General features: G+C 47.6%; 1 protein-coding gene across 3 annotated transcripts in view; it reads right to left on the reverse strand.

The window, feature by feature from the left end:
- The window catches only part of DENND2D (DENN domain containing 2D), a 35,661-nt gene extending 31,241 nt beyond the window's left edge, over window positions 1-4,420 (reverse strand). The window contains exon 1 of one of the 3 annotated variants that reach the window (XM_029572884.1): window positions 4,092-4,420. In XM_029572884.1, the coding sequence (XP_029428744.1) occupies window positions 4,092-4,182 (91 nt within the window). In that variant the 5' untranslated portion in view covers window positions 4,183-4,420. Of the gene's footprint in view, window positions 1-3,500; window positions 4,071-4,091 lie in introns of those variants that run through there. The other 2 variants (XM_029572885.1, XM_029572886.1) reach the window with 2 other exon arrangements.
- Window positions 4,421-23,123: the final 18,703 nt, after the last annotated feature.

Raw genomic sequence — 23,123 nt, forward strand, 5'->3', positions numbered from 1 at the left:
AAAAGCAGGCGTGGATTAGAGACAGCCTGGGGATAAGCCCAGGGGCTGCCAGAGTTCATGTGGGGGAGGGTCTCTGGCATTGCACCAGGATTGAAACGTATGGTCCTTATCATCTGTCGTCATATTCTGGTGTCTCCATGTCCGATGCCTTCCTGACATTTTTTATTTATCTTTAATTAAAGTTCCTCGCTAAGGTTAAAGGTTAAAAGGACGTATCTGCATGTCGCATTATCGTGTGGCCCAGTGAAAGTCCTCGCTGGGCAGGATGATGAATCTGTACGTCAAGTGCTGCTGGTGGTGGGGCCCCCAGATCATCCTTTAAAAGCAAGGCCCTGGTTTATGGGTGCTCCCATGGTGTCAGCAGTTCCTCCAACCCCTTCGGCCAAAGGTCACCGAGAGCTGCTACTGGCACGGCAGTCACCCTCGGCCAGGGTCCCCGAGAGCAGCTGCAGGTCAGGGTGGACGCCTCTGGGAGAAACATCAGCTTTGCTTTTAGCGGAAAGAACCGTCTGCTCTCACCCTGGAGAGAACCCCCTGTTCCCTAACGCGAGCTCCTGAGCTCTCCTCTAACGAAGCTCGGAGAGGAGGCCAAGCCACCGGAGAACGCGTGGTGTAAAACGCAGCATCAGTCCCAGGCCCCGGTGCAACAAGGCTGTGCACATCACACGTTAATCGAGGCATTAGCCAGCACTCCCCAAGGCAGAGAGGTGCGTACGCCTCACTCAGTAATAAATGCATAGAATTAAATGCTTTCTTAGCCTCTGCAAATGCAACTCCTAGTCACAGGTGGAGTAAAGTTTCCAGGCTGCATCTTCTGTCTCCTCTCCTATATGTATCTGCTGGCCAAAAGTTTGCATTTTTTTTTCTTTTTTCTAAGTAGAAGCTTTGTTTAAGAAGAAACACCTGTGCCAGGGATGGTCCAATTAATTCCCTTTCCTGCCTGGAGAGTGGTGCTGAATTAGCATTTGGAGCCCCTGGAATGAAGGATGGGTCCAAAAGCAACAATGGAAACGGCTCAGTCAGAAACTCAAAAAGACCAGGCAAGTGGAAACCGTCCCTGCCACCCCTGGAAGGAGAACAAGCGTCTTCCATATTCCATTCATTTCCGGCAGCTCTGCCCCTGCTGTTCTCTCATCACAGCCTCATCTGGAAGATGTATTTGGGCAGCGCAGGTCCAGATTCAGCTGGGGACGCCGCACTACAGCTGGACACACAGAATCCCGGAGAAAGGGACGGACAACATAAAAGGCTGCTTTTCTTCCTTCTGATGCTTGGCCGAAGGGAACCTAAACCTATCCCAGTAACTCTCTTCCAAACGCCCCGGTGCAGAAGGCGGATGAGCTCACTCCCTCTCCTCTAGGGTCCCTTCGCTTTTTTTATGTGAAGTTTCTAGGTTACCCCCCGCAGGCTCCGACCCTGAACGAGATATCACACTACCACCAGGACAGCCGCGACCGTGCCACGCTGCACGGCCACCAAGAACCCAGCGGGGCTTCAGCACCTGTTCCGAAACGCCCCACAGAGCAAGCTCGGCAGCCCACTCGCCCCGTCCGCAGCGGCATTCAAAGCCAACTTTATTGCAAGCTCACATGCCCTACGTTCAGAAAGTGCCCTGGAAAGTGGTGGATTCAATAAATAATGGAAAAAAAGCCGCAGACGGGAGGGAGCGCTGCACGTCAGACGATGACATCATTACTTAACCAGGAAACCGGCTGATATTGAACACACAAGCACAGCGAGGAGAAGACCCCGGGATCGGCAATTTTTACATCTTTTCATGCCGTCTCACCAACTTTTGGTGTCTGATAAATAAAGTGAAAATATATATATTTATGACATGCAGAGAATGTGCCTTCTGAAGGCCCTGCACATCGCTGAGGATGCTTCTTGGCAGTAGCTGTTGGCAAAACCTCACAGCAGTGCAGGTCTGCCATTGGTTTGCTCTTTTTATTGGTAAAAAGTGTGTCTTGCAATGCATTGAGCAGTACTCGGAGGCCTTAGCTTCCCTTTAAAGCTGTGTGTCATACAACACATTTCGGGGCCTCATCTGTGCTGTTGCCCATGAAATGTACCAAGAGATGGCGCACAGAACGCGGACGTTTCCATTACTGGCGTTTTTTTTTCTCTAGAATATTTTACTTACAGCTTCTCTCGGCTTTACCATTAAATTTGTACCGTTTCAGGTTTGAATCTCTCTTTCCCCCAAGCAGTAGCAGCTCAGCGTCTGCTTTCCAAACCAGGTAAGACGGATCTGTCAGTCAACACTGCGCAGCATTACATTACAAGCTGAAAGCCAAACTGGGCCAGCAGTGAGGAGGAAACTGATTTGGGTCTGTAGGGACACAGCAGGCAGAGAGCAAGTGGGCACACCTGGCCGGGCTAACTTTCCTGCCTCCAGCTATTGCCCTCCATATTCAGTCACTCAGTGGGAGGGAGAGCTTTTCTCTCCCAGGGTAATGATAAACTAGCAGTGCTGAGGGAGGGCCACTGGGCTCCTGGGTGCAAGGAAGAGGTGGGACACTCCTGGATTTAGGCTCCTACAGGCGAAGAAAACTCAGGCATGGCTCAGCGACCCTGGTGAGCCAAACGGTGAAGGAAAACCAGGTGGAAACTGCAACCCCGGCTGTAAGCGCAAGGAACAGGAATTGCAGAAATCGCAGGCCAACCAGGCCTGTAACTTCTACCTTCAGTGATGGAAGCACAGAGGATGCCGGAAGAGACTCTGGCCAGGCCCTAGAGGAGATCACAGGCTGCTGGGCTTGGTAATACCACCAGGGGGCACTAGGGCTTCCACCCCCAAACCACCTACAGCAAGGCTTCCCAAATCTGTCCCAGTGACCCCCACTGCCAGTCGGGTTTTCTGGATATTCACAATGAATATGCACAAGGTTAGGATCAGAGACAGAGCACTTAGTGTCCCGGTTCTCTGGGAGGCAAGGGAACCAGAAGCAGCAGCGTGAGCCTGGTCTCTGCCACCATTCCAGGGGCTGGCACTGAAGGCTCAGCAGATCAGGGAGTCAGCAAGTGCAGCTTCTTAGGGGGAGCCCCAAGTTGGGTCTTCCTCTTCCCATGTTGACTGGGGAGGCTGCTGAGGCCGCATTCAGTGCCCCTTCCTATGAGAAGGGGAGGGAGTCATGGCCATTACTCAAGAGTGACACCTGGTGGCCGGGGTGCAAGGTTTTAGAAGGAGCCCCGATCACCCAGCCCAAGGCCATCACTGCCATGATCAGATTAGGTTGCTGGGGATGGGGGCGTGAGGAGAAAATAAAAAAAAAAAACAGCTACAAATGAAGATTTATGCGCCAAGATCCCGGACCTGGCTCCGATTTAGCTCGCAGTACAAAGGACTAGGAAGAAACTGCCAGATTCACCCAAAAAAAAAAAAAGCTGTCCCCTGCTACCTGCACGGACACCTGCCGATCCCTCACTCAAAGCCGGGCGGCAGGGGAGAGAAGCGCCCGGCCTCTCCCCGACTTCCCCTTCCCGCCCCGCTCACTCACCCTTGGTGCTGGATCGGCGGCGCCTGAAGCTGCTCCGGAGGAAGCTGGCGACCTGCTGTGCTGCCATGGCGAGGCGAAGCGAGGGGAGCCGCGCGCGCTCACTTCCGCACTCCCCGGCCGCTTTCACTTTCCCGGGAACGTTCTATAACCCGGGGCAGCCCCTCCCCCCCGCAGCCAGCCGAGAGCAAACACCATGTGGGGAGCTGGAGATCGAGCTGCTGCTGCTTCGGCTCAGGGGCAGGCGGAAGGGATCACTGGCCCCCGATGCCGGGCTTTCCGATTGGTTTCACTTAGCAAATCGCTCCCCCCTCCCGGTGCGGGCGTCCCTGAACCCGAGAGCGGGCCAGCGCGGCAGTCCCTTGCATGGTTCCTGGTCCTGGCAGATGCAATGAATTGAAAAAAAAAAAAAAAAGGCAGTCCCAAAGCGCTTTTCCGAAACAGCAGAAGATGCAGCCACGACGGGGAGCAGAACAAAGTATTAAGGAAAGCCAAGGGACGAAATTAGCAGCGGGTCAGGCAGAAAGAAAATGGAGAATTCACTCAGTCCAAGTGTATTCGGCGGTTGAAATGATTAATAATAAAGTCGAGCACCTTTGCAGACAGGGTCCTGTCGCGCCTTGCACTTTAAACCTGAACAAACAGCCGTGCAGCTGCCTCTGGGGCGGGTGGCCTCGCAAGTCATTGCTGCTATCCTGACCCCAGGAAGGTTTCCAGAAAGTGAGGAGGGCGGGGGACGAGCGGCATGGGTTTTATTTCCTAATTGCAGAAAAGTCAAGTGATGCAATGAACTCTTCTTGCTCAGGGGCTTAACGCACACAGCACTTTTCCCATAAACACAAAACGGGGAAAACCCTTTTCAGCAGCTCTGGCTCTCGAGTTAGCAAACGGGAGCCGTGTCCAAGCCATTCATCCATCCAGTGGCGCCTCCCTCGCCGCTGAATCAACATTTCCCCAGAGCGCAGGCGCAGGCTTGACCTCTGAAGAAGAGAAAGCCCAGGCTCACCAGATGACCTGGCTTTGCCCCTTGTCAGGCAGGGATTTCTGGTCCCTCCAGTGGCGCTGCAGCTCCAGAGATGACACCAAGCACTGGCTCGGCCTCTCCCTGCTGCCCTGGTCGTTCACCCTGCAGATGCAGCGCTTGGTCTGATTTCGGATGTGTGCACTTCTCTCCAAATCTAAAGGGCATCTAAATTGTGCGTCGATAACAAACCTGCGTCATGAACATGAAGTTATAGAAACCTGCTAAGGCTGTTTGTTTGGGGGCGGGGGTTCTTGTTTATTTATTTATTTATGCTTTGTGTATGCCGACCTTCCAGAGGTAGATCACAATGGTTTACATAGACAGCATTGAATTACATTGTAAATAAGGTAATACTAATTTCAAACTGCATTAATATAAATGTATGATATTGTTTGGTAGAAAGCTGGGCATTGGCTTGCTCAATTTATCGATACAGTCCAGATAACAATAAAGTTTCTTTCCTCATTGATATAATTAGAGTGGTATCAAAGCAAACCACATTTTGCATTTGAGGTCAAATCCTGACCTTTTCCTCATGCTGTACATTTCCTTCAGACACATCTTTTAAACCAGTGCTTATTCAATTAGTTACAAGAAAACAAGGTGCTGAAAAAATGAATTATTTGCTATAAAATATATACATCGACTTGATCAGGGAAGCCGGAGAAGTGGTACATTTAGTCAGGATGGTCCTAAGGAGGAGATCACATTTATCGCAACAGCGAGGAACAATTTTTTAAAGTTGTTTTATGAGTCCTCGACTGTGACTTAACTTTACTCCACCTCCAGAACTGGAGCTAATTTCTCCACATTAAAAAATGTGCATTGGGCCTCCAGTCTTTGGGCGCACTTTCCTGCATCAGACAAGAAGGGATGTGCATTCGTCACATTCGTTTTGGTGGGTACGCATGAACCTCTCTGACTTTCTAGTACACGCGGAAACAGAGAGAATACGTGTAGTTTTACTAATGAGATACACGCATGCTCTTTTCCCGCGAGTACTAGAAAGTCGGTGAGGTGCACGCCGAAATGGATATAACGAATGCTGTCAGCTGTAAGCATTTTGAATCTTTTCCTTTCATAAGTAAAACAATTTGTGGGGTTTGGTTTTTTTTTGTATTTCGATTTACGTGTTCTCTTTCTTCCCCTTGCTTCTCCTCTCTCCCCCTTTTGTAGCTTGTGTCAGTCAAGTCTCCTGTGATTTGCTGCATTTTCTGCATGTTCAGCACCCCCTTTCCATTCTCCATCTTCTATTCATGTCAGAATCCCTCCCCCTCCCTCCTCCCCAATGGTCCTTTGTAATCCGGAGAACATCTGAACTCTCTGGCTTGTGCTCTTTTCAGAACGCCACTCTCTAAATGTTTGAGCAGGTTTCTAAAGGCCCTGGGAATATAAATGTACAGATTTGTGGCTGTTTGCTTCAGCCTAAGCTGGTCAAACTTTAGATTTGACAAAGGAGGAGCTGGAGAAGGACAGAGAGGGGGTTAACTTTACAGCTAAAGCTGATTTAACTCCCAATGCAATAATGGGATCAGCCTGTCCACAAGGCACATCCAAGCCAGCGCGCAGCTAATTGCGCTGATCACATGTAAAAGCCATGTAGATGAGGGTATTAGCTATTACCTCCCATGCAAAAAAATCACCGCGCGCCCAACGCACAAAAATTAATGCCAGCCCCGGAGATGGCGTTAAGTCTTCACGCGCTCCAAGCCTCCACAAAAAAGCCCAAAATACTGCTTTTCTGTGGTTCCTCCTACTTAATTTTATGCGATTCTAAGTAGGAGGAACCCAGAAGGCAGCATCAGGAAAAAGAAGTCTTGACGGCGGTCATGTTTGGAAAAAGGAAGCTCAATTTACGAGCGTCCGTTTTCCTAACCCACGCACAGGCACATCACCTGGGCGCTCGATGCTAAGGACGCACAATTAATCCCTAATACATCCTTTTTAGTGCGGCAGCTCATTTACATATTAAATCGGGCACCCAGGAGACTTAGCTGTGCGCGCATTAAAAAAAACAGGTGCCCGGTTTGGACGCACGTTTTTACGCCTGGCTTATTCCATCGGCCCCCTCAGGTACAATGGGGAGCAAGTGAAAAAGCAAGAACAGTAAGTCTGGACGCCTTAGGAGTTTGTCTGGGCAGGGGTGGCACCAGGCCACCCCTGCCCAGATCAATATAATGGACCATTATCAATATAATGGACAAAGAGAGAGAGAGAGAGAGCCAAGCATCTTTAGAGACATAATTACATGGTTAGGTCCATCCAGACACGGGGCTGGCCCTAAGCTTTGGCGCTCTCTCTCCCCCGCACAATCAAAAGGGCAACTGCTTTGCCCAGGTAGCCCTCTCTCCGATCCGCAACGCGTTGGAGCGGCAGACGGAGCAGGCACCCCTTCCTCATGGCACCGCCCTGCCCAGAGGCGCCAAAGCCTAGGGCCAGCCCCGTGTCTGGATGGACCTAACCATGTAATTATGTCTCTAAAGATGCTGTCTCTCTCTCTCTCTCTTTGTCCATTACATTGATAGATCTGTCCACTCTGAGCAGGGAGTTTATTGTGTAGTTCAGTATCTGTACACCCAACAACCTTTTACCCTTTATTGGAACATGGAAGCAGTGACCCGGATTCCCCTGGGCATCGATTCTGTGAAATTTGGAAGTGTGCCCGGGAATCTGCCCGGGAGCAAACGCAATGCTGAATGTGCCCTCTCTTTCTCCCCACCCCTAGCCAGTCCAAATTAATTTATACTGAAGAAGAAAAAAACATGCACCAGTATGCAATAGGAATTGAGAGGGATGCTTATGGTTAAGCCTTGGAGAGTGAGGAATGTACCCTAAGGATTAGACCACAAAGCTTGGGAAGCTACAGTCCAGCCCTGCCACCTACTGATCACATGACCTTGAGTAAGTCACTTAACCTCTCTGTGCTTAACCTCTCTCTGCATTTTCTTCACTCTGCCAGCGGTGGAACCGCATTGGAGCAGTTTGGAAATGCTGCAGAACTGATCTCATTTGTTTTGCTGAGCATGGACCAGACTATTTTCAGGTTCAAAGGGAGGTGCCCTTTAGTTTAAAAAGCCAAAAGCTATATTCCTTAAAATATTAGTTTGCCTGTTACTTCCTCTTTCATTTTTCTTCCTGGATCTCCTTCCCTTTTTTTTCCTGTTTCTGTACAATTTGGAAATAAAAACTATGCCGCATGTGGTATAGTCACATCCCTTATTTATACAAATCTATTTATGCATCGGTCGTGATGCCTGCATGGGAGCTTCAGCTGTCCGTGATGTATTCATGTGTCATATGTCAGTGTGACGCCTGCACGGGGTTCTGATGAAGATACGCTCTTCAGTTGTCCGTGCTGTAGTCACGCTTTATATGGATCAACATAACGCCCATGGTGGGATTTGATGATGATCAGCACAGCTGCACCCCTGGCTTTACTTATTTTCATTGTGGTGGTCTTGGCTAAGGGGGAAGAACTTTCTAACACCTCAAGCCCTAAGATCTCCTCAGGAACAAAATAAAACTGAAAAATGGGGACTTTTGCCCTGTGTGCTCTTTTTTTTTCCCCCTCCTTAATTCAACCTTTCTCCGGTCACTTCCAGCTCCTTTGGAACTGGGCTGTGATCGATCCAGTGCCTTTAGCCTTCATTCACAACTTCCTAGAGGGTTTCCCTTTATTTTAACAAACCTTCCCTCCCGCTGTTCCTCTGCTGGTCATTGCAGCCACCGAGGGCCTTGCACCAGGGCTCCTACCAGAACCCCGGATCACGGGCTCTAAACCCATCCACCAGGTGTCACCCTCCCCCCGCAGAGGCTACCTCTGCAGCATCCCCAGCCCTGGCAGAGCCAAGGGGCGGAAGGCCCAATCCGGAAATCGAATCGGGGACCCTCCACACTGAGCCCCTAGAGCGCCCCCTGTGCGCGCTTTCTAACAGGCGGTGCCGGCAGCCTAGGCTGGCAGGAGGTGATGCGCGATCAGCTTCTCTTCTCCCGAGGCGGCATCCACGTCTGAAAACTGGTAGGTATGAACCTCCTGGAATGGGAGTGGCAGGCCCCTGTGAGAGAGAGGACTCTTCCCAATGCCCTGCAGGTAAGCCTCCTCCATGAAGAGGCCTTCGCGGCACATTACCATCCCTTGGCCCAGGACCAGGAAACACCTGACATGATGTTCTGACTGGGCCTTTTTGGTAACAACAGATGTTTGTAAAATGTTATTCCCATCTATCAATGTCCAAAATGTGTTAAAAAGGGCTCCGCTGGAACAAGCCAAAGAGAGAGCAATAGCCAAATCTAGGGTCCTAGCAGAGGCAGAGCTCCCACTGCTGGCAGCTGGAGATACTGCAGTGTCTGTCCCTGCTTACACTGCCTGCAGGTGGTGCTGGGGGGGTGCACACAGTCCCCGAGAGAGGCCGAAGCAGAGGGAAGGGCTGTAGAGAGGAAACGAGGTGTTTCTGATCGCATCCTGTAATTACAGAAGGAAACCCCCCCCGTGGCACACCCACTTTTCAACATCTACATGAGGCCTCTGCCACCTCATCCAGTTTTTCACTATCGAGTGCCACCTATTAGTATTGGAGATGGCATCCAAATCTGCATTTAAAATGGGATCTGACCACACTTCATCCACTACTAATCTCAAAAGCCGTCTTACAGAGGCAGCCGAATGGCTTAGCAAGCTCAAACTCAGACTAAAGCCACCTGAAATCGGAAGTCCTACAGGCTCAGCCACCAAGGCCACGCTCTAAAACCGCTCCTCTCAGTAGCAGGTGCTGCCTTATATCCTAAGGAGTTAGTGTGGGGCTTTGGGGGTTCAACCCGACCAAAATCTCACCATGGAACCCCAAATTTCCAAAGTGGCAAGGTCCTCCTCCATGCATCCGCGTCAGGTCCGCCGACTAGGCAATTTCCTTGATAAATACAATCTTGCTGCTGTAATCCAGCCAAATTGATTACTGCAGTTCCTTACGGCATCTCACAGCACAGTCTGAAGCGCCTGGAGCTCTTAATGCACTGCCTGAGAATTTTGGTAGCTGCAAAAGCAGCTGATCACATCAAGCCTATGCTACATCATCTTCACCGGCTCCCAGTAGAAAGCAGGAGAAGATTTAAAACTCTCTGCGTTGTCTACAGATGCTTGAATAAACAGGCCCCTGAACACCCTCTCCCCTTACTCGCCCACAGGGGGAACTCCGGGCTGCCGAAATGGCTCTTCTTTTCTCTCCTCCGCCGACTGCTGCCAGATTGTCCTGCAGGAGACTCTGCGCTTTCAGCTCTTTCGAACCAAAAAATCTGGAGCAAAGTATCACATTAACCCTGCACCTGGAGCCCAAGCTACCTTAAATGCAGGAAAAAAGCTTTTCAGCCAGGCCTTCCCCCGAGTCCGACCATTATACACAGCAGGGACCCAACTGGGTCTTGAAACTATTTCCAAATGGGATTTCCTATGCTAGCTCCCAATGCTTCATTAATCGCAAATTCTGCAAGCTATTCTAATACCGCTGATCATTTCAATTTATCATAATCTGCCTTGAGACCAATGCTGAGAAAAGGCAGAATATGACCTATTGATAACCGGTAAATAAATAGATTGCAGATGTTTGGCACTCTGAGACACCTGGACACGAAGAGGTTCTCCATCCCAGCCCTAAGGTGTCCGGCCGTCTGCCAAACTTGAAGAGGTCGGCTGGAATATTTCCACTTCAGTATTAGGAGCATGAGAGAGGGAGGTGCCCTGCTGGGGTGTGTACAGGGATGATGCCGGAGCCTACCTGCCCTCACCTCCCGGCAGGGTTAGGCGGGGACCAGGCCTGAGTCACCCCCCACGCCAGATCAGCGTTCCGGTGCAAGGCTCAGTGACATCACCCCGAGGCTGAAAGCCGACTCAGCTTCCTCCAGAACCAATTCCTGTTAGGCAGGCTGATTCCGTGTGCAGGGTGCAGGAAGCTGGTAAGAGGACAGCTCCTGGGGGGGAGGGAGAAAGAATGCCTGATTGGCAGGGCTGACTCAGTGGGATCCTCTCCCCATCCCCCATTGTGATCTTAACTGTCCATCCCGTCCCTATCTTCCTACCGCTGGCACAGGGTGATCAGCGTGCCTTACCTGTGTCTGCCTCCTCCTGTGCCAGCTTCAGCCTGCAGGCGGGCTGAGCCACCCGGCAGCCCCTGGAGACAGGGGTCGGTCATCCCGGAAGCTGCCGGGTTACTGTGACCTGGGCCTGGCCATGCACCGAATCTGCTCAGGCCGGTTTCCTGGGCGTCCCCTTGGAGCACTGTCCCTGCCCCAAGGCCCTAGGAGAGCTCCTGGCTGAGGCCTGAAGAGAACCTGTGCACCTCTTTCTGTTAACCAAGCCTGGAAGAGATTCTGGCTTAGAACCTGACAACAGAGGAAGCTGGGAAGAGGAAAATGCCGCATGGGCATGGGGAAAGCAGACTACTCCCTCGCTGTCTGCAAGAGGAAAGGGAGAGGTGCAGGGATGATAATCATCACTGGCGCAAGGGGATAACCCGAGTCATGCCACAGAGCTGTGGGTAGGATTACAAGGAGGAGAAGGAACCTTTCCCTGGAGAGGTCAGGGAGAACCTGTCAAGGAAGAGCGACCACAGACACAGACGTGATTTTCTCATCCAAGATCCTGCTGGAGACTTTAGAAAAAAAAGGACCTACCCATGGCATTTGTTGTGCTGCAGAAAACAGATGACAGGGTGCCCGGAGAACTGATGCGGCGGTGCCTGAGGAAAGAAAGGTGCCCCTGAGACTTCTCTATGGCTGCTGAAGGACTCTGTAGCAGGATAGCAAGGTCCGGCCGGGTGAGAACTGGGTGCAGAACAGCAGCAAAAACGGGAGGAAGGCACCAGTGAGCAAGGATACTCAGGATGAGCCCTGGCCCCTGAAGACGTCATTCTAAGTGCAGAGGGCAGGGGAGTCGTGGAAAAAGAGCAGGGGAGAGGAGTGAAGATCAGCAGAAGGTGGCAGAACTCAGTCAAATGCGAAGCCTGAGAACAGAGAAGCCGAGGAGTTCAGATAACCTGGGAACAGCATCAGCACAAGCGGCTCATGCCAGAGAGACCTGGGCATGGATCATGGCCGGATGGCTAAAGCGGAGAGACGTGAGTAGCGTTACCTGGTGAAGAGGAGACGCATGCGAGGTGACAGTAAGACCAGGACCAGTCTATGGAGCAGGGTATCGCAGGGCGAGGCAGGGAGGTGCTGGGCTTGACAGACATGAGGCGGCCATGCTGGGTGCTTGGGTTGACACGAAGTGACAAGGTCAGGACTGAAGGCGTTGGGAGGAGCTGCTTGTATTTGGTGTTCGTGTTTTTATGCTGTGCTGACGATGCGTTTCGTCTATTGTACACAACGAGGGAAAGCAGACTGGTGTGGTTTGGACGTGAGGCAGGAAACGATGAAGGTTCTGTTTGCTGGAAGATCCTGGAAACAAACGGCGGCGAGGAGGAGGCCCGGAGGAGGATCTAAAAGTGCACGGATGAATTCCCCTCACCAGGATATTGAGCTCCGTGGTGCAAGCAAATCGAGCTTGACTGGCCAGCATGGTTCAGGGCAGCAAGGAGTGTGGACCCCGTAGAAGAACAAATAACCACGCTGAGCCCCAAAAAGTCAAAGAACGGGGAAAACAATGGAGCTGTCCAGGTTCTAAGTCAGGCTAAGGCAGAAAAACAGGTTTTGAAAAGCACAGAAATCCGGTCCCCTAATCCCTAGACCTAGCACGATGCTAGTTATCGAAACGTCTGAGACATGGGAACGAATCATCCCAAGGTGACCTTGGAATGATTCCTGCTGGATGGACCGAGTTTCCTTTTTTTTTTTTTTAATTTTTTATTTATACATTTTCAATAATTATAACAAAATTATAATGAATACAGATATGTAAGCATGCAGTGATTAAATTCTCACATATAATTTCAACATTTAGTTAAACACAACATATCAGTATTTTCTAAAGGAAATCCAAAAGATACAGATTATACATATTTATGTGCGATGTGCAGGTAATTGAAAGAGAGAATATAATAAACTCTCCTTCCTCCCTGTTTCACGATCCAGAGATAGCAGCAGTAATCTACTTTTCCTCTCTAACCAACGTCTGCATTAAGGGGGTGAGAACCTAGGAATGCCTGTAAAGCAGTTACCTCATAAAAAGAATATATTTATGTTCTTTAAACCAGATTTCACATTTACAGGGGTACCTTAGAAAGAACCTGGCACCCCTGACCAAGGCTCCAGATTTTACTTTAAGAAATTCTTGCCTCATTGTCTCATGAGTAAGTGTAAAACTGGATCTCTTTCCATCGAGAACATAAATGCTCTTATCGCTATTTCTATCATTTCGGAAGCATTCAAGGATATCTCCTGTCTGCATCCTTTTTTGAGGAAAGTAATACATTTTGCTATGGGTGGAAAAGACTGATTCGGCATTTTCAAAATACGCAGTAAATATTCCTTAAACATTTCCCTGGGTGAAATCAGTTTCTGAAAGGGGAAGTTTAAGGTCCTTACATTACAATATTTTAAAGTATTTTCTAAATATTCTAACTTCTTACAGTTAGATAACTCAGACTCAGCAAAGTCTTTCTGGACAGTCTCTACTTTATCCAACCTTTCATCCTGGGCTGCCAATTTATTACTAAGTTGAGACGCAGAATTTTCCAACTCCAATACTTTCTGTTGTGAGCTTACATTGATATTAGTCAGTTTTGTAATTGCTGTTTCCAACGACTTAATCGCAGCCCAGAGAGTATCCATTGTAATTTCTGCCGACTTTCTGGGTATAATTATTTCTAATTCAGGTTTATCCTCCTTACCACCCCCAGCAGCTTGGTCCCCACATCCCAAACCTTTGTTAGGCAAAACATTTAAATCTGAAGAACTCCCTTCAACTGAGAAGGGGTCCACCAAATGTTTTACAGAAGAAAATCGGCGGAGAGGGGGTATCGGGAGCTCCGGGGCTCAATGAGATGGTTTCGGCCTGTGGTACATGTTCTGTCTCCACCGCGGCCCTATCCTCCTGTGATACTCCTGCTGCAGCCATAAAGAAAGATGATATCTGAGGCTGAGTTGGTCCAGATAAGGGAGACGAAGTCATGGCCTCCCTAATTCGGGCCTTCCGATCGTTTTAAGGCAATGTTAATATTAGATTACCAGACTGAGTTTCCTTTTTAAGCAAATGCATTTCTCTTATAGAGAGAGGAGGAGAGAGGTGGCACTAATTTATAACAAGAGAAGGTTTTGTGGAAGGAAAGCATTTCGGTAGAGACACAGAAGAGCCACATTTGGAATTTGTCAGAGGATAAAACGCGCGACTCAAACCGCTTCTGCTGCCACATATCAGAGCCTCCTTCTTGGACTGGTCGATTCGGTCCTTTTGAGTCAGAGACAGTGTGAAACCAGCTGCGTACGGACTGTGATATCTGAGGGCTATGCTGCGTTCTGGGGCGAGTGCTCAATGTATCTGAAAGTCACTGTCACAAAACGCCTGCAGGCCAATACAGTATGGTGCGCTTGGCCAAGCGCACCGTTTAGCACGCGATTGGCCGCGCGTTTTCAATGCACGTCTATTACCCCTTTAAACAGTAAGGGGTTTACCGCGTCGAAAAAGCGCGGCCAAGCCCCTAGCGATATTAAGTCAGAGGAACCAAAACTTAAAAACAAAAAAAGTTAAACAAATTCTCCCCACCGGTCAGCGGTTAGCAAAAAGGAAGCTCATTTTACTGGTGTCCCGTGGCTGTCAGTGGGTTCGAAAACCGATGCCGGTAAAATGGAGCGCCGGTTGTCCGACCCGCTGACAGCCAGCTCTACTGCTAATAAGGAGACGCTAGGGACGCGCTATTGACCCTAGCACCTCCACCTTATTTAAATAAAGAATCACGCGCCCAGGAGAAGTGTCTGGGCGTGCGTCGGGAGAGCAGGCGCTCAACACGCATCGCCCGCTCTCCCGCGTTTCTTCCTGTATCGGCCTGCTAGTAAGGAAGAGGACATGCTCAGAAGTGTGCTGAGGGAGGGAGGAATGCCTTAACCTTTGGGGTCTGTATCCTGCCCCCCCACCCAAATAACTTTTAGAGAATTCAACTCAATCGGGTTCTTCTTCTCCTGGTGCCCCTGGTCTGCATTCCCTGCAGAAGCCAAAGGCTGAGCCAACGTCTGTTGAGGGCATTGGAGGAGTAGGGGGATAGGCTGTGTGTGTGGGGGGCTGGATTTGCACTCTGGCATAAAGAGTAGGTCTGCCCTGAGAGAGTAGGTCTGGCCCGGGCACCACTGCTCTTCAGGCAAGATACTCCGCCATGAATGCTTCAGTATAAGCCCAGGCAGCGCCGGATCTCATTAGGATAAAATAAAAGCTGACCACGTTCCCTCCTGTCCCAGGCCCTCGCCACAGCAGGTAAACCCCAGCAGCTCTGCAATTCTTGCTAATGTTTTAATGCCTCCTTAATTTACTTTTCCAGGGTCCTCTGTTACATCCCTGTTAAGATAATTAAGAGCTCTACCATAGTCCTTAGTCCACAGGGCCCGGTATCTACTACCCTTATCAGCCACGTGGCCTAGCAGCTGGAAAACAGGGAAGCCTCTTATCGCTCTTCCTATTGATAGCAAAAGGAGTCTGACGCTAAATGAATTTGTCCTTCAAAGGAAGGTGAGAGTGATCCCTAAAGCCCAGGTACTTGCATGGCCACTGGCATTTATTTGGAATGGTGGAGGAAGATTTTAGCAACTGTGGCAGGGGTTAGATCCCACTGATAGGACATAAGAACATAAATCATATTGGGTCAGACCAAGGGTCCATCAAGCCCAGCATCCTGTTTCCAACAGTGGCCAATCCAGGCTACAAGTAGCTGGCAAGTACCCAAACATTAAATTGATCCCTTGCTACTGATGCCAGTAATAGCAGGGGCTAATCCCTAAGTCAAATTGATTAATAGCAGGTAACGGACTTCTCCTCCAAGAACTTATCTAAACCTTTTTTAAACCCAACTACACTAACCACATCCTCTGGCAGCAAATTCCAGAGCTTAATTATACATTGAATTAAAAAGAATTTTCTCTATTTAGTTTTAAATGTGCTACTTGCTATCTTCATGGAGTGTCCCCTAGTCCTTCTATTATCCGAAAGTGTAAATAACCGATTCACATTTACCTGTTCTAGACCTCTCATGATTTTAAACACCTCTATCATATCCCCCCTCAGCCGTCTCTTCTCCAAGCTGAAAAGTCCTAACCTCTTCAGCCTTTCCTCATAGGGGAGCTGTTCCATCCCCTTTATCATTTTGGTCGCCCTTCTCTGTACCTTCTCCATCACAATTATATCTTTTTTGAGATGCGGCGACCAGAATTGTACACAGTATTCAAGGTGCTGTCTCACCATGGAGCGATACAGAGGCATTATGACATTTTCCGTTTTATTCACCATTCTCTTCCTAATAATTCCTAACATTCTGTTTGCTTTTTTGACTGCTGCAGCACACTGAGCCGACGATTTTAAAGTATTATCCACTATGATGCCTAGATCTTTTTCCTGGGTGGTAGCTCCTAATATGGAACCTAACATTGTGTAACTACAGCAATGGTTATTTTTCCCTATATGCATCACCTTGCACTTATCCACATTAAATTTCATCTGTCATTTGGATGCCCAATCTTCCAGTCTCGCAAGGTCCTCCTGCAATTTATCACAATCCGCTTGTGATTTAACTACTCTGAATAATTTTGTATCATCTGCAAATTTGATTACTTCACTCGTCGTATTCCTTTCCAGATCATTAATATATATATTGAAAAGCACCGGTCCAAGTACAGATCCCTGAGGCACTCCACTGTTTACCCTTTTCCACTGAGAAAATTAACCATTTAATCCTACTCTCTGTTTCCTGACTTTTAGCCAGTTTGTAATCCACGAAAGGACATCGCCTCCTATCCCATGACTTTTTAGTTTTCTTAGAAGCCTCTCATGAGGGACTTTGTCAAATGCCTTCTGAAAATCCAAATACACTACATCTACCGGCTCACCTTTATCCACATGTTTATTAACTCCTTTAAAAAAATGAAGCAGATTTGTGAGGCAAGACGTCCATTGGGTAAATTCATGCTAACTGTGTTCCATTAAACCATGTCTTTCTATATGCTCTGTGATTTTGATGTTTAGGATAGTTTCCATTATTTTTCCTGGCACTGAAGTCAGGCTAACTGGTCTGTAGTTTCCCGGATTGCCTCTGGAGCCCTTTTTAAATATTGGGGTAACATTGGCCACCCTCCAGTCTTCAGGTACAATGGATGATTTTAATGATAGGTTACAAATTTTAACTAATAGATCTGAAATTTAATTTTTTAGTTCCTTCAGAACCCTGGGTGCATACCGTCCGGTCCAGGTGATTTGCTGTTCTTTAGTTTGTCAGTTTGGCCTACTACATCTTCCAGGTTCACAGTGATTTGATTCAGTTCATCTGATTCCTCACCCTTGAAAACCATCTTCATAACTGGTATCTCCCCAACATCCTCATTAGTAAACACAGAAGCAAAGAATTAATTTAGTCTTTCTGCAATGGCCTCTTTAACCCCTCGGTCATCCAACGGTCCAACTAACTCCCTCACAGGTTTCTTGCTTCGGATATATTTTTTAAAGTTTGTATTGTGACTTTTTGCCTCTATGGCTAACTTAATTTCAAATTCTCTCTTCGCCTGTCTTATCAATGTTTTACACTTAACTTGACAATGCTTATGCTTTTTCCTATTTTCTTCAGATGGATTCTTCTTCCAGTTTTTGAAGGATGTTTTAGCTAAAATAGCTTCTTTCACCTCACCTTTTAACCATGCCGGTAATCGTTTTGCCTTCCTTCCACCTTTCTTATTGCGTGGAATACATCTGGACTGCACTTATAAGATTGTATTTTTAAACAATGTCCATGCCTGTTGTACACTTTTAACCTTTGCAGCTGCACCTTTCAGTTTTTTTTAAATATTTTCCAGATTTTATCAAAGTTTCCCTTTTGAAAATTTAGTGTTAGAGACGTAGATGTAAATATTGACCCCCTTCCAGTCATTATTTCAGATTTGATCATGTTATGATCACTATTGCCAAGTGGCCCCCACCACCGTTATCTCTCTCATCAAATCCTGTGTTCCACTAAGAATTAAATCTAAAATAGCTCCCTCTCGTGTCGGTTCTTGAGCCAATTGCACTATGAAGCAGTCATTTATTACATCCAGGAACTTTATCTCTCTAGCATGTCCTGATGTTACATTTACCCAGTCAATATTGGGGTAATTGAAATCTCCCATTATTATTGCACTGCCAAATTGGTTTGCTTCCCTGATTTCTCTTAGCATTTAATCATCTGTCTGTCCATTTTGGCCAGGTGGACAGTAGTATACTCCTATCACTATACTCTTACCCAACACACATGGGATTTCTAGAGCATTTAGTCTCTTGTATGATCTTTATCCTGTTGGACTCTATGCCTTCCCGGACATAAAGTGCCACACCCCCACCAAGCTGATCCTCCCTATCATTGTGATATAATTTGTACCCTGATATAGCACTGCCCTATTGGTTCTCCTCCTTCCACCAAGTCTCTGTGATGCCAATTATGTCAATCTCATCATTTATTTATTTATTTATTTTTAATTTTTATATACCGAAGTTCTTGTAGGGACTACAAATCAATCCGGTTTACATAAAACGAAGAACTGCTCAACAGAGAGCGGAGCTTTACATGGAACCGAGGATCATTCACTGCTATACACTCAAACTCTCCCATCTTACATCTTAGACTTCTGACATTGGCATACAGACATTTCAAAGTGTGTTTTTTGTTTGTATTAACAGCCTGCTTTTCAGTTGTCAGGGATAATTTGGAATCTTTTAGCTCAGGTGATTCTTTACTTATAGGCACATGGGCTACTTTTGCTTTTATTGGAACCTCTCTGTTGGGCTGCCCTAACTCTCCTGTTTCATTCGTATCCTTGGAAGATACCTTCCTCTGAACCATGCACTGCTGAGTGACTGTCAGCTTTCCCCCTTTTTCTAGTTTAAAAGCTGCTCTATCTCCTTTTAAAAAGTTCGTGCCAGCAGCCTGGTTCCACTCTGGTTGAGGTGAAAAGTCTCCTCCTTCCCCAAGAGGTTGTCCAGTTCCTTACAAAACTGAACCCGTCTTCCCTGCACGCTTCAGGAATATTGCCTGATATTGATGTTTTACTCTACCTCTCTTCCCAGGAGCAAATTTACCTCTTAGGCATCCCCTGGGCACAGAAGTGGGGGGAGAGGGACCCCTTCCGAAGATGTGCCTCTTCCCTTGTCCAGATGACCCTCTCCTCCGAGCAGCTTCCCAGCATACTCACCCTCTTAAAGGCACAGGGCTCCCCTGAGGTGAGGTCAGGGCACTCTGAATGCCGCTGGCCCATGAGCCCTGAATCCATCAAGCATCCAGCAATGCCCTCTGTCAAGGGCAGACAACGTCCTCTGTCATCACATTGGATATCTAAGACGTCGGCCATCAAATTACCATGAAGTAAGACTCATCTTTTTCTAGCCCTAATTATCAGAAGCCAAAAAGATTTCATTAAAATGCTTGCAATGTAACAGTTTCTCATCCTTTTTCCTTAGATATGTTGTTCTTGGGGCGAGAAGGAGCTTGACCTTCACTAGAGCCATCTCTTTGAAAATCGGGTATCTCTTTGGCAGGGAATTCAGTCTCTCCACATTCAAAGTAACAATTTGCATGGTCACCGAGTGCTGAAAGCCAGGGATTTCTGGTTCAGAGATAATAAAACGGGCAGTTCTCGCTTACCCAGTGTTTATCTATAACCAACATCAGCAGGTACCTCCAGCGGGCAGAAGACAGCCTGCCACTGCAGCCTCTCATGCAATGTGCAAAAAAGATTGAAACAATGATATTTGATTGATATAAAATCTGATATTCTGCTAACGTCCAGCCATTGCGTTCAGGGCAGATAACATTTTAAACACAAAAAAACCCAATATAAATTATATTACGTAACAGACAATACTATAAATAATACAATATTATAATTGCTTCTAGCATCCATATGCCTTCTTAAATAAAATTGCTTTTATCTGCTTTCTAAAAACCTTCACATCTCTTTCCTCACACAATTTCTCTGGTTGTGCTGTCATTTATAATTGTTAGTGGCTGATGCACAAAGAAGTTTTTCCTCTTCGGATCGCAGAGGTCATGCTGGATTATACCACTGAAGTCTCTGCGTTATCACCAACACCTCCCACTGACCCCCAAACTTAACTGGCAACCAGCATAATTCCTTTAAAGCTGGTTTGATATGCCCGTGTCTCATTAGGCCAGAAGTGTCCTGTCTGCCTGCTTTCTGGTACTGAATGCATTGGGGCCGTTCAGTGGGAACTGTTGCTGCCTTCTCATCTTTCCTCACTGGAGGGCGCTAGAGCCTTTTCCAGCAGACATTCCCAACCTGCATCTGGAGTCACTCCTAGCCCATGAGCCGGGAGTCAGCAGCTTTTTAATGGGGACTTGGAACAACGTTGTTGGTTGTGGTTTTTAACACTTGTAGATTGATCACAAGCTCCATTGAGATCATGCAGTCAAGAGAGCAAACAGACAAGGAGCCAGCAATTATTAATGATCTAGACTGGTCAGAATTACACTTAAAACTGTGAGCTAGGTTTGCTGCCCAGGCAGTGCTCACAGCCCCGGGTGGAGGGAGTCTTGGCCACGGCACAATAGAAACACCTGTCCTGTGACTCGGGGTCCACGTATGCCAGGTTCCAGAGAGAACTGTGGCTTGTGGTTCCCTGGCTCAGGACTGTCTGGGCTGGGCTGAATTACACACAGGCCGATACAGTACAGTGCGCTCCGACGAAGCGCACTGTTAACCAGCGTTTGGATGCGCGTTTTCGATGCTTTAGCTTTACCCCTTATTCAGTAACGGGTAATAGCGCGTCGAAAACGCGCGTCCAACCCCCCCGAAACTAATAGAGCCCGCAACATGCAAATGCATCTTGATGGCCCTATTAATCATTCCCGCGCGATTCAGAAAGTAAAATGTGCAGCCAAGCCGCACATTTTACTTTCAGAAATTAGCATTAATTTCTCTCGTCACCGGAGGTCCCAAAAGTTTAAAATAATCAAAAATTTAAAAAAAAAAATTTAAAATCGGCCCGTGGCTCGCGGGTTGAAAACCGGACGCTCAATTTTGCCAGCGTCCGGTTTCTGAACCGTTGTCAGCTGTCAGCGGGTTTGAGAACCGATGCCAGCAAAATTGAGCGTCGGCTGTCAAACCCGGTGACAGCCGCCGCTCCTGTCCAAAAAGAGGCGCTAGGGACGCGCTAGTGTCCCTAGTGCCTCTTTTTACCGCGGGCCCTAATTTGAATAAATTATTTTTTTGAATCGCGCACACAGGAGAGTGGCCTGTGCTCGCCCGGCGCCCGCTCTCCCAAGATTTTTACTGTATCGGCTTGTCAGTAACATAGTAAAGGATGACAGACAAAATGGCCCATCCAGTCTGCCCAGCAAGGCATTTAGGATTGAAACTGCCGCTTCCTGCAAGTTACTCCCCCTTCTGTTTAGGGTTGGAACTGCTGCTCCATGCAGGTTACTCCTGTGCCTTGAAGCACATAACGTTTGTTACTCATGCAGTAAAAATGTAGTTAACGTCTGATGCAGTAACCTAATGGAATGCTAATGCATCCAGACTTTTAACAAAAACAGCAGGCTAGTCTGAAAATGTGCACAGAAAGATATGCTTAGCATGCCTAAAATGTGATTTATGCATAAAAGAGTGCTACTGTGTGCACACAGGTTTTGTGAGCAAAAATCCTTAAATCAGGAGTAAAGTTTGCACACAAAAATGTGTGCATGCATTATCGCTCCTGTGAATTAACTGGATTATTTTGGCTGCTGAGTTTCCCTTTCTTTCCACTAGAGGACACCATCGTCTCCTGAGAGTCCCTCTGCACTCCATCTCAACAGTGGAAAAAATTCAGTGCATCTATTGATGCCACCCGATTTCACACATTCATAGTAAATGACAGTAAATGACTGCTTCAACGGCAGGGGGAGCAAGTCTGATATTTCACTTTCAAAGCAAAACCAGCATAGCTCTCTGCTTCAACGGCAGGGGAGGAAGATTGACACTTCACACATATCCAGCATAGCTCTCTGCTTCAACGGCAGGGGAGGAAGTTTGACACTTCACACATATCCAGCATAGCTCTCTGCTTCAACGGCAGGGGAGCAAGACTGATACTTCACTTTTGATGCATAGCCAGCATGGCTCTCTGCTTCAACGGCAGGGGGGAATGAAGAAAGGTGGATCTATATTCAGGCAACAATCAACAAGGACTAAATTACATAGTCTGAATAAACAGATAAGCATGGGTGTAGCTTACTTATTGTGGTGGTTAATACCCCTAACTAAATTAAACAAGATACTTCACTTAGATGCAGTTCCAACACTGCTCTCTACATTAATGGCGGGGGTGGAAGGGAAATAGAATAAAAAAAGGTTACTAAGAGCCAAGAGAAACAGATAAGTATGAGAAAAAAAAAAGAGTGCGAACTTTGCTGGGCAGACTGGATGGGCCGTTTGGTCTTCTTCTGCCGTCATTTCTATGTTTCTATAAAGACCAAAATGGCCCCTCCAGTCTGCCCAGCAAGTGGTTTAGGGTTGTAACTGCCGCTCCATGCAGGGTACCCCATGCCTTCTTGGAAACACAATGCAGCCCCTTTCCCAACCACTACTCTGTGCAGGATACCCAGCGATTTATCACTATCCCCTTGTCTGTGTTTATCCCATGCCTTTTTGAATTCCGTTACTGGTTTTGTGTCCACCACCTTCTCTGGAGGGCTTTCCAGGCATCCACCACCCTATCCACCGGGCCATGATCCCTGTCCACTGAATAACCACAAGCTCCAGCTCCTCTCCCTCCTCTAAGCATCCTCTGTGCTTGGCCCAGGCTTTCCAAAATTCTGACCCCGTTTCTCCTACATCTCCAACCCCACCCCGATCTCCTCTGGAAGGCTTTTCCATGAATCGTATTTCAGAGAAGGATGAGGGATAAAATAACCCAAATCAAACGCAGAATTAGCCCAGAACGGTTTATTGATTTGATTTCACAACTGTATTTGCGAATAAAACTATGGAGCGCTGGGTAGAGTTTCCAGCTCACTCGCCCCGTGAAACTTTAAGAGAAATAAGAGAACTTCCCTGTGGTTTTCAAGGTCATTACAAAAACAGAAACACAGAGTCAGATGCTTAGTGAGGGAAAGTCACTGTAAGAGGGCAGAGTGTAGATCCCAGATTAAATTGTATCAGGCATCGGTTAATAGATGCAAAGAAACTTTATTACGTCAATGATCTTAATAATGCCTTGAACCACCCCAAAAAGCTGTTCTAGATTAAAAAAAAAAAAAAAGCAACATTTTTACAACCGTCTGCCTGTATCACACTAGCAGAAAAAGGTGGCCTGGACCGTAATGCTGTGGCACACGTTTTTGTATTCTCTCCCTGCCAATGCATCTGGTAGACGATTGCTAGTGCTGGAGGTGAATAACGTTAATGATCAGATCAGAAGAGGCTTTGTGAGATTTAGGAGGTCCTTCTGGAGG

This window comes from Rhinatrema bivittatum, chromosome 12, assembly GCF_901001135.1.
Source record: "Rhinatrema bivittatum chromosome 12, aRhiBiv1.1, whole genome shotgun sequence".
Classification (NCBI taxonomy): Eukaryota; Metazoa; Chordata; class Amphibia; order Gymnophiona; family Rhinatrematidae; genus Rhinatrema; species Rhinatrema bivittatum.